Source organism: Podarcis erhardii, assembly GCF_964252035.2.
Source record: "Podarcis erhardii genome assembly, chromosome: 1".
Lineage (NCBI taxonomy): Eukaryota > Metazoa > Chordata > Lepidosauria > Squamata > Lacertidae > Podarcis > Podarcis erhardii.
The window spans coordinates 58,428,931-58,441,281 of NC_138497.1; the positions used below are offsets into that span (position 1 = coordinate 58,428,931).

At 41.9% G+C, this 12,351-nt stretch overlaps 1 protein-coding gene across 1 annotated transcript in view; it reads left to right on the forward strand.

Moving 5' to 3' along the window:
- The window catches only part of ABTB2 (ankyrin repeat and BTB domain containing 2), a 162,129-nt gene extending 150,329 nt beyond the window's left edge, over window positions 1-11,800 (forward strand). The window contains exons 12-17 of the mRNA XM_081834584.1: window positions 137-242; window positions 344-446; window positions 1,578-1,668; window positions 4,048-4,116; window positions 7,648-7,761; window positions 9,669-11,800. Coding sequence (XP_081690710.1) covers window positions 137-242; window positions 344-446; window positions 1,578-1,668; window positions 4,048-4,116; window positions 7,648-7,761; window positions 9,669-9,866 — 681 coding nt within the window. The 3' untranslated portion in view covers window positions 9,867-11,800. The remainder of the gene's footprint in view (window positions 1-136; window positions 243-343; window positions 447-1,577; window positions 1,669-4,047; window positions 4,117-7,647; window positions 7,762-9,668) is intronic.
- The last annotated feature ends 551 nt before the right edge of the window (window positions 11,801-12,351 follow it).

Consider the following 12,351-nt stretch of genomic DNA (forward strand, 5'->3'; position numbering starts at 1 on the left):
GAGCTGAATTTTAACTCCCTGTCCTTCATATTCCTCTATATACTGTAAGGGAGCAGCAAGGAAAATAGGCAGCTTTTAGCTGTATGAGATTGGTCCTTACAGAGCTCTAATGATCTCCATTCGTTCTTATTCACAGAATGAGTCTATCAACCAGCAACTTGCCTCTATCTTCGCTCATTGCTATGGAAGCAGCCCCATCCCTGGCATTCCTGAAATCAGGAAGACACTTCCAGCACGCCTAGGTAAGACGGTCACCAGCAGTGATTTTGAGGGTATTGTTTTTGACTTTGTAGCTGTGAAGCCTTGCTAAACCATTTCCTCCTCTTCTTCTTCTCCTGCACAGATCCTCACTTTTTAAATAACAAAGATATGTCCGATGTTACTTTTCTAGTGGAAGGAAAACTGTTTTATGCACACAAAGTTCTTCTGGTGACTGCTTCAAACAGGTGAGATACTTAGGAAGTGGCATATGATGCCTTTGCAGAGTCATTCCAAGATCAAGAAAGATGAATGGTTGAGTTGCTTGCTCAAAGAAGTAATCCCTATTTTAGTTTTTCACAATGCCAAGCTAATACACACATTAGTCTAATACACACAAGCTAATACACATATTAGTCTGTGTATCTATCACATCTGATCTACACTTTCATGTGAACCAGTCTTCAGCTTTTATTGATAACTTGAACACAACCTGAACAGCAAATACTTAAGCTGTAAAAGGAGGATTAATGGATGGTTGCAGCTCAGAATGGCAGAGAACAAGGCCAGAGGGAGGCTTTTCTTCTTTCAAGGAGAACAGGACTAAACAGGATTAGATATGGTGTGTAGCAGGCATGGGAAACCTACTGCCTGTGGGTCTCATTAGACCTAACATGGCTTCTGGTTTTGGCCACAAGACCATTTTCTCAACTAGAACCAGCTACCCATTACCTGTTGTCAGGTGCAGGGCAAGTAAAGGTACTGATGGAAAGGAACAACCTCAGGAAGGTTAAACTGTGCTCCCGGTTGTTTCTTGGAAAACATGCCCGGCATTCATTTCCTTTAAAATTTGACACCAAACCCAAGCTCCACTGGGATTGGTTTCACTTTGGAAGTTTAGATCAGGGCTCCAGAGGGGAGCCAATTCCTGCTGAAAGCAGGGCTTGCAGTCAGTGATGCAAATACAACCCCCATTGGAACTGTCTGTACTTGGATGCAGTCAGCTGATTGGCAAGTATTTCATGTTTCACCAGAGTTGGATAAGATCACATATTAGCCAAAACCAGGCTTTGAAGGACAAGGGGAAATAATGAGAGGCAGGAGGGTGCATGCAATCGCACGGCTTGTTTCTGGCCTAGCCTCATGTTAAATCTTAATCAGACCTTCATAACTTCTATCATATACCAGGAGCTAGTAAAAAAATGGTTCTACCTTCATATTTTTAATTCTGCCTCTCACATGGATTTTTCTATCAGGAAAGAAGGTGTCATTGAAACTCTTAAAGCCATAGGCCCTTTTTTCACTTCACATATAGAAAAATAATCTAAGCAAATGCAGCTTGAAAGGCTCTTTCTGAAATCTTTCGTCTGCTTTCACAGGTTTAAGACACTGATGACCAATAAAACTGAACAAGACAGTCAAGGCAGCAAGACTGTAGAAATTAGTGATATGAAGTACAATATCTTCAAGGTATGTATTTAAGAATAATCTGCACTGTTACCCTTTTCAAATGCTAAAACTGAGTATGATTCAGAGGCATCATAGTCTTAAAAGTTTCAGGTTTAGGGGACCTGTCATTCAAAAGAATTAACAATTTTGGCTGAAGAAGCGGGTTTTGCTTATGTTCAAAAGAAGAAACCAATATAAATGAACTCTAAAATTCATTCATCAAATTGAGATCTACCCAAAATTCATTTGTCCAACCAAACGCTTTAATCCATCCCCGGTTACTTGTTGATGTGGACAAAGCAGCTTGTGAATCAGAGATTGCTGAAATGCTCAGCTCAGCAGCAGTTTTCATGTAATGGTGTCACTTTTGCATTGGTGATGAACTGCTATTAACCATTTACAGATAGGTAGCCGTGTTGGTCTGCCATAGTCAAAACAAAACAAATTCCTTCCAGTAGCACCTTAAAGACCAACTAAGTCAGTTCTTGGTATCAGCTTTCATGTGCATGCACACTTCTTCAGATACACTGAAACAGAAGTTTCCAGACCCTTCTATATAGTGAGAAGGTGGGGAGGGGTGTTACTCAGAAGGGTGGTGGGAATGGGTGATTGGCAGATAGCTGTGATGAGCCTGTTGACGACTCTTAACGACTGCAATAGGTCTTACAGGAAAAAGCAAGGTCTTACAGGAAAAAACACATACACCCGGACAACACCATTACTGGCCCCAACAACATCACACATACCATCTCGGGACTATTTAATTGCTCATCGTCTAACATTGTGTATGCCATAAAATGCCAACAGTGTCCTTCAGCTCTCTATATTGGACAAACAGGCCAGACCTTACGCCAAAGAATAAACGGACATAAATCGGACATCAGGAATCACAAGACAGAGAAACCAGTAGGAGAACACTTCAATCTCCCAGGACATTCTATACAAGATCTCAAAGTAGCTGTTTTACTACAAAGGAATTTCAGAAATAGACTGGAAAGAGAAGCTGCTGAATTACAACTTATCACCAAACTTAAAACCATGGAGAAACCTGGTCTGAACAAAGACCTTGGATTCTTATCTCATTATACATGACAAAGCCATTTTTCACCTTTTCACCCCTTGCTTTTTCCTGTAAGACCTATTGCAGTCGTTAAGAGTCGTCAACAGGCTCATCACAGCTATCTGCCAATCACCCATTCCCACCACCCTTCTGAGTAACACCCCTCCCCACCTTCTCACTATATAGAAGGGTCTGGAAACTTCTGTTTCAGTGTATCTGAAGAAGTGTGCATGCACACGAAAGCTCATACCAAGAACTGACTTAGTTGGTCTTTAAGGTGCTACTGGAAGGAATTTGTTTTGTTTTTGCTATTAACCATGTCCAAGATCTTCTAATTCACACATTACTTTTGTCCATGACAGCAAATGTATACCAGAGATAACTGGGCAAAGCTGTCAACTTTTCCCTTTTCTTGCGAGGAATCCTATTCGGAATAAGGGAATTTCCCTTAAAAAAAGGGAAACGTTGACAGCTATGTAACTGGGACTTCTAGCACAGCTCAAACTGTACTTGTGTAAACAGTCACCAAAATCTGCTGGAAGTTACGAGGCATAATTTTTGTGCCATGTTAAGCAAGTTAGGTCTGAATAGAGTCAGAAAATGTGCAGCCTTTCTGTTGAATCTGTTTAATGGTCAAAAGGTTAAAAGGATTGGAATATTTAACTTTTACTCTCTTTTTCAAACATCTGCAAACCTTAATGTCCAGTCTGTCATGTGAAGGGAGAGTTGGCATTGGCATATAAACAAAAATATACACCACTGAAATCCAGCACTCAGGAGCTCTTCCCACTTTCCAGATCTGTTTTTAAAGATCTACAGGAAAATGTGTTGAAGCTGGAAAACTGAAAGCCTAAAAGTAACATTGTGTAGAACTGACACAAGGATCCGTTTATTTGCACTCTTTCCTCAGCCATCAATCACTTATTTTTTGTATCTGAAGAAGTGTGCATGCACACGAAAGCTCATACCTAGAACTAACTTAGTTGGTCTTTAAGGTGCTACTGGAAGGAATTTTTTTATTTTGTCTTATTTTTTGTGCTTTGGCTATATAGGAAAAATGCAATTGCAGCTCAGTTTGCAAAGTGGAGACATTCTGTATTTTAATCTCGAGCTGAGCTGCAATTGCTATGTTTGCATCCAGACTTTGCTGGCCAGACCGGTCCATCGCCAGAGTTGAATAGTAAAGAGCTTACACGGAAATTAATATTGCATATTGCACTTGCTTTAATTTATAATCACGGAAAGTTTCTGTATTGGGAGCCAAGTTGCTGTGTGACAGTTTCCCAAGGCAAACCTGCGAGTTCGCATTTCTCACTGCTTTGGCTGTGTTCCTGTTTCAGATGCTGATGCAATATTTATATTATGGAGGAACAGAATCTATGGAAATTCCTACTGCTGATATTTTAGAGGTGAGAGCATTTCTCCCAACCCCTTTCAGTATATTGCAATGGTTCTCAAAGGGTGTGGCAGGAGAGGATGGCAAGTGTGGCAGGAAGTTGCAAGGACAATTACAGAAACATTTAAACATTTCAGTGTAGTATAGTATAGTATAGTATAGTATAGTTTCACAGAATTCTCCCCCGCCCCCAGAATATGGATAGGTATCTTTTCAAAATGAGAGCAAGAGCATCAAGTGATTCTGAGGACAATCCTGGTTGCCATTTATCATTATATTTTGGGAATGATTCATGTTCTTATGTAGCTGCATTGTTTTATACTTTCTGGATGTCCTATGATCATGTTATAAAATAGTCGTGCTCTGTGTTGTAAATCAAGCACTTCTAGGAGTTGTTTCTTTATGTTTTCCAATGTATTTCTGATCAATAAGAAATTCAGTGTGGTGTGAGCAACTATTTATTCTGAAAGTGCAGCCCAGAGAAAAATAGTTTCAGAACCACTGGTCTGTTGTCATCTTGTGCTGGTTCAGGATTATTTATTTATTTATATGCCAATAAACCAAAGCAGTTTGCATTAAAAAGATACAATAAAAGCCTTCAAAAGTTAAAAACAATTTAAAAGGAAAAAGGTTAAAAACAAGCATTGTGGAAGGATGAACTCTTAATTGCCTGCATAGGACTGGCGGAATAGAAATGTTAGTATCAATAATATTGAGGACGTGTATCTATACCACAAAATTTGTGCTTTGCAGGCACACTGTGCTGTTTGACAAATGATTTCCTAAGAGTTTAGACTGAGTGCCCATGTGATATATTCTGAAACTAAAAGAGCACTTCCCTGTTTAGGGAAGCTTTTAATGTTTGATGGACTATTGTATTTTAATATTTTGTTGGAAGCCGCCCAGAGTGGCTAATAATAATAATAATAATAATAATAATAATAGGATGAGGAAAAGTGATACTCTGAGAACAGATACTCCACTTTGTGGCTCAGTGACTGGAAATGCGGAGCCCGTAGACTAGTTAATCTGTGCATTTATGTAGAAAATTAATAGTACAAGGTTCAAGTTAGGTGGAAGTTCATTTTTGTCAATTTAACATACTGGGTCAGCTAGATCAAAATCTACAACCAGGTTGTTATATAGTCATACGTCGGGTTGAATACGCTTTGAGTTGAGCGTGTTTGAGTTGCGCTCCGCAGCAACCCAGAAGTAACGGAGCGCGTTACTTCCGGGTTTCGCCGCTTGTGCATGCACAGACTCTCAAAATGATGTCACGAGCATGCGCAGAAGCGGCAAAAAGCGACGCACATGTGCGCAGATGTGCCGTCGCTAGTCACGTTTACCTCTAGATGCAAACGGGGCTCAGGAATGGATCTCGTTCGTATCTAGAGGTACCACTGTAATTTACAAACATGGCCAATCAGCAAGGGTGATGGGAATTATGGTTCAGCATCACCTGGAAGGCTCAAGGTTCCCCACACACCCCGGGTTAGATGCTCCACAGTTTTGGAATCTGGGGAGCGTTATGTCTGCTGTTTCTTTTTTTCACTCTGTATTTGCCACCTTCCTCTCATCCCGATGTTTTAAGCTGTTATTTTTAAAGGCTAGTCCATGTTTCCACCTGTATCTTATTGCCCTGTTTGTGAGATTCATTGAAACAAAGCAAGGTTTAGAAGAGCATCCAGCAAATAAAAGCGATGCAATGCGCAGGTGTGAAAACTCAAAATGTGATCATATTGCATCACAGCGTGAGTAGGGAGAGTTCATTATGGAAGAAAATGGCACAAACATGCCATGACACACTCGTGTTGCAGCTGGTCTAGACTAGTTGAGGATTGCTCCATGCTGCTTTATTCTGTATTGTTTTGCTTTGAGGTCAAGGCTGTTCACTTTTAACTTTTTCTATGGTGCCAATCAGTGTACACAGAGCCTTAACTGAAAAATAATAACAGTGTGACAAAAATAGGCAGGAGATTGCAATTGGCAACAGGGAAACAAAAGAGAAAGGGGGGAAGAGAGAAAGGGGCAGCAACAGAGAAATGTGGGGTAAATGCAGCTTTACTTACTTAAAGCCCTTTAAAGCTCAGAGGAGGATCAAGGACTAATGGCAAGGGTGAGATTTAAAGAAGGGATTTGAAGGAGATAAAATACTACATGCACCTTTAGGAAGGGTGTATGGGATAATGGGTAGAGTCACAACAGAGTGCAATAGACCTTTGGGAGGCTGAGATTGGCTCGGTTTAAGGAGCAGAGATTGTGAGGGAAGCAAGCAATTGGGTTTTAAGGAGGCTTCACACTACCTAAGCGATGAGTGTGATAAATGAGTTTGGAGGCAGCATTATAGACTGAGAAACTACTGAATGATTGGGGGGGGATGGCAGTCATCCCAGACACAGGTGAATGGCCAGAGCATAGCAGAATTTAAGCTGACCAGACCGAGAGAAGTTGGAGGGCTTTTGGGGAGAAGTGACACAGCTGTGTAACCAACGCAAAGGAGAGGGGGGTCTTAGAGATAAAGCCAAGACTGCCTACATGGTCAGGAGGAAAGGTTGCTGAGAGAGATGGAGAGTAATCAAGGAGAATTAGCCCTGGCAGGAAAGATAAGCAGTTCAGCCTGATACACATGGAATTTGAAACAGCGATTAGACATTCAGGCTATTGGACAGGGAGATGGAGGAGGAGAGGTGTGGGGTATACAATTCCAGTTCCCTATAACTTTGGAGGGCTTAAAACTGATCCAGCCATTCAGATACACACATAGTACAGTACTCCACATAACTGGACCGCCTCATAATATGTGTGGGGATTATTTGTTGAGTGGACTCCTCCGTGAAAATTTCCAATACTTGCATTAAATGACTAAATTCTGGATTTTACTGCTGTGCAGCACATAGCCGAGCAATTGTTTTTTAAGTGTTCCTCCTATAGAAAGCTCTGTAAACAGTAAAACTAGTACATCCATGGAGAGAGCTGAACTAAACTTCTTAATGCCCTGCTTTCCTACATGCATTTTGTTTTGTTTTGTTTTGTTTTGTTTTGTTTTGTTTTGTTTTGTTTTGTTTTGTTTTGTTTTGTTTTGTTTTGTTTTGTTTTGTTTTGTGAGGGAATACACCTTCAGTCTAAAGTGGGACAGCCATAGTACGCTACCAAAACACTCTTACATCTTACTCTGTTATCTGTGGACTTAATGTCCATATTGGATTAACTGGCACATCTCCCTGACATTTCTCTCTCTCTAATAGACAAGAGAAATGATGACAGGGGCATTTTCAGGCAAGTTAACCCTCCTGCAATTCAAAGGAGGATTCTACCATCTGTAGAGCTGAACATTTTGATTAAGGCTTTGGGAGATGCTTCCTGACCCATTAATGCTGTAGCTCAAGAATAAGGAAAAGCGCCAATTACACAGTTCAGTTTTGCAAGGAAGTTGGAAGGCTGTGCAAAAACAAAACAAGTTTCGGTTTTGCTTCCTTGATGTGCACAGCTTCCCTTGTCAATCACCCGTTGTCATCTTCAGTGACTTCTCTTTCATCCTCACTAGCTGCTCTCTGCTGCCAGCCTATTCCAGTTGGACGGCCTCCAGAGACACTGTGAAATACTTTGTGCCCAAACCATCAGCACCGAAAGCTGCGTCAACATCTATAAATATGCCAAGGTAAAGGACAAGTCCTCTTCCATTCAGCCTCAATAAGACTTGCAAGTGTTTTCAGGTGCTGTGAACGTAAGAATAGCCCTGCTTGATCAGAGCAAGGAATAATCTAGTTTTGATCCTTGTTTCAATCAGTGGCTGGCCAGCTTTGCTTTTAGAGAAGTCCAGAAGGACACAAAGGACACAGTTCACCACTTCTTGCTTGTCCACAACAAGCAAGTATGCTGTATTTGAATTATGTCGACGGAGCAATCCCAGACGAGATGCTCCTCTGCATAGAAGAACATTAAGGGGTAGTATTTGATTAAATAATACAATGAACGAAATGACTTCCCACTTGTGCCCACTCCACTCACCATGTCCACCCCCCATCTGTTCCTCTAGAGCAAATTTGGGGGTGGCATGGGGTATACACAGAGGAAGGAGAGAAGGGAAGTCCCATTGCACAAGCAGAGGAGTTGTTGCATTGGCTCAGTTATTTAGTTGAATGCCACCCATGGAAAACTGGGATGTCAGTGACATCGTGCCGTGGAGAAAGTTTCTAGCAGTCCCATCTTCTAAGCTCCCATTTGCAGTGTGAAGTGGTGCAGCTAAGGCACAGACTTGCCACTTTGCCGCTCAGAAAAAAGGAGAGGAAAGGCAGTGTTGTTGTAATGATGCACACGTTATCAGCAGCAGCAAATACAGTGGTACCTCAGGTTAAGTACTTAATTCGTTCCGGAGGTCCGTTCTTAACCTGAAGCACCACTTTAGCTAATGGGGCCTCCCGCTGCCGCTGCGCCACCTTAGCACAATTTCTGTTCTCATCCTAAAGCAAAGCTCTTCCGAGGTACCACTGTAGTCTTAACAAGTTAGAGTCAACTAATTGTTAGGCCTTGTTCATAAATCCTACATTGGTCTATCTTTCTGTGCCTATTCCACAAGCAGCTCCTTGGCTTGTAGATGCTCAGCAGATGTTTTCAATCAACACTGCATCTTCCTTCTAGGGAAAGTGTCACTTGTTTAATTTCTGCCCAGCACCCCATTATTAAAAGCACCAGAATCATGTTAAGAAGCAGGCAATAACTCCAGCATGAACTGGGGTATGATGCAGGTGTTGTATCAGGGTGACACAAGTGACTAGGCCTGGTATATCCAACACCACAACCATTTTTCAAATATTTATTGCTTCTTCGTTGAAACTTTCACTTCTATGAACTGGGAAGGTGGTGGACTTTATGACGCCCATATTATATTTTTAAGGATGCTGTGGAAGGGAAACACCAGAAACAGACTCCCTCATCATACATACTTTTTATCAAGACATATCATCAGAACGTTTTTCTACCAATGAGGTGGCAGCCCAGTAGAATATAAATAATCAGGGGCTGGAACCATCTTTCCCAACACAGCAGCAGGGTACCTTAGAGTAGCTCTTGTGTGTTTTATTAAACGTCCACTTTTTCTAAGGCTCATCGTATATGCACAGAATTTCTTTGACTGCTAATACCATGTGCCATCTGGTACTTCTCATTATGCTGTCATGGGGTGCCACATGGATTGCACCCTCACATAACAAAACAGGTATCATCTTGGCTATTTCATTGACCAGCTGCTCTTTTCCTTTAAGAGTTACTTGACTTTGGCTCAACAAGCAGCAGGAGATCACAAAGGGATTAGAAAGAGGGAGACTTTTACCCTCTTTAAAATATCCCAGTAGAACTGCCCCCCCCCAAACACACACACACACAGGGGACAGAAAATATTCGTTAACCCCGGGATTAATATCCTCTTAACCATTTGCTGTCAGCATTTAAGCCTCCCCATACACTGAAGCTGTCTGAGTGGGTGGGGGAGAGAGAGGCGATAATTGACAGCTGCATACAAAATCCCACTTATCCGCCAATCTGACATGATGCTCTTCTGTTTTTCAGATCCACAGTGCCCAGGAACTAGTCTGTTTCTGCGAGGGCTTCTTCCTCAAACACATGAGTGCCTTGTTGGACCAGGAGCCTTTCAAACAGCTCATCTATGGCAGGAACAGTAAAGTTCAGGGTCTGGATCCCCTGCAGGACTTGCAGTCCACACTGGCCAGCAGACTTCATTCCATTTACATCACCTCAAGGGTGTGATTGCCAAGAGGAACTACAGTGACCCTGTCTGGATAAGCTGGGATGCTCAAAGCACTTGCTCATCTAACTGCACTAGGACGGGATTTTGGCCCAAATTTGCTGGCTTCCCTCGCCAGCAACTGGATTGCTGAAAGTTCCTCCACCAGATACAAAAATCCCCAGTACAAAAGACCTGACCATTCACTGTGCAGCTGGGATTTATAGGCACGGACACCCAAAGCAAATACTCCAGTCTAGCTCAGGAAACCTTGCTTGCTGGATTAGAAGCTGCGAGTATAAATTATTCAGGCAGGAAAACATGCAGTCTGTTGCATGTTTGTGAAGGAGATGCACATTCTGAAGTATGTTGTAATTTACATTCTCCACCACATTTAGTTGCACGTCAACAGCTTGTTTGGGTGTGACAAAACTGAATCGGTACCTTAATGCTTTGATCTGTACTGAAAATTAGATGGCAGGGTTGGGAAGTCGCTAACTGGGAACAAAACTCCTCCCTAACACCCAGGGCTTTTTTCAGCTGGAACTCACTGGAACTCAGTTCCAGCACCTCTCAGGTGGGTGCCATTGCCATTCTAAAAGAACGAGGGAGGAGTTCATGGTGAGTTCTGGCACCTCTTTTTCTAGAAAAAATAGCACTGCTAACACCCAACACTTTTGTCAAGGGTTGCTTCCACCTTTGCATTCTCTACTGGATGAACATTTAGGGTGGAATATTTAAAAAACTGAGACATCATGCCATCTATGCAAAGCGCTCACTGTTTGGGGAGAGATTTGCAAGTGAACGATGCTTCTTCTGTGAAGGGCGTATTGTTAATAGACTAAAGGAGGAAAAGGATAGAGGGGAGCTGTATAGGAGCAAGGGGGAGAGAGATGTGTTGCAAATGTATTTGTAGAGCGTGGATGGGGAACCTGTGGCTCTCCAGGTGTTGCTGGCCTCAAACTCCCATCAGCCCCAGCCAACAGGGCCAGTCTTGAGGGATGATGGGAGTTGCAGTCCCACAGTATCCAGATGGCCACAGGCTCCCCACGCCTGTTGTAGTGTTTCAGGGAAGTTACTAGAAGTGTAATAGAAATGTGGGACTGCTTGGTGTGAATATATGTTTTAGAGGCAAGAGAAGTTTTTCTCCACAATCATATCTAGTTTTTTTTCCGACCCTGTGAATTGCCCTCCTCACGCGCTGAAGCATTTTCGTTTTAACATGTCATTGGCAGGTTGGGAGAGCATTCAATACAAAACTAAGAATCTTTGTAAATGATTATTTCATCAGTTTTGAGGATGATAAAGGTCAAAGCACTTCAGCATATTATGGCTGAGAAAATTAACTCTGAGGTAGACACCTTTTCTCAGGCATCAAGTCTACTTTCTTGCATCTCTCACTCACCACTTAACCATTTGTCTCTCTCTACTTCATCTTTCTGCATAATACACCAACATCACACAGTACTGAAATGTCGTTGCTGCCAAGGTAAAAGAATTTAGCCCTTCAAAAAGCCAGGAGGAACTTCATGAGCGGCACATATTGTAAGTGGGCCAGGAATAGGGAGCGGATCAGAATGCTAAAAGTTAAAAAATGCTCAGTGCAAACAGGCTCTTGCACAGTAGCTGTCCGAGGCAGTTGTTAAACTAGGTGGTAAGATTATACACCCTTCAATCAATCACTTTTGAAATTTGGACCAGAAACGAACCCACAAATTCACATTTCCCTCCCTGACCCCTGAAATCACAGAAAAGGTCAAGCTTGTTTGGGAATATCCCCAAAAGTTGTAATTCTGGAAAATAATTTTGAAAAAGCTGTTTCAGCTATCTGTACAAAAAAAGAAATTATAGATTCTGTTGCATTGCTGTAATGTTGTCTGCTACATTAACTGTACATTAATGTCACTTATGTAAATGTACCATATTTTATTAACAACATAACTTTTGTTAAACTTTACAGATGGTATAAGCTCAGTTATTTTAAGGCGGCTAGGGAACACATTATGATGAAAAGGAAGAGATAAAAACAAGAGTGCCTTATGATAAACTATGCATGAGATGGGCTCTGCATACACAAACACACTCAGGAAAATAGATTTTCTTCCAATTCTGTGCTCAGCTAGGACTGGGTGAACGGCATGCAGGTAGTCTTGTTTCAACAGCTAAACAGTTTCTTTGATACTACTGCCTTCTTAATGCCTTACTAGCCTTGGTTATGCCATCCTATAGAAAGAATAGCTTTCAGCAAGGAATGGAGTTTTGAGGTTTACAGGTTTCAGCTGCTGGTTTTCAGCTGAAAGAATCCTTAAAGCAGAGCTTCCTTGCTGCTTCTGAGATGGCCAGTAGTTCAGGGTAAGTGTTGCTATCCGCTCTGTAGAAATTTGCATGCTTAAGTTTGCACCTGTGGTCTCAAGCCCCTACATCCATTTGACTCCTATGAAAATGGGATTATGGCAGCCAATGTACCCCAAATGAAGAAAGGGGAACTGTCCCTTTAAGAGCCTGAAG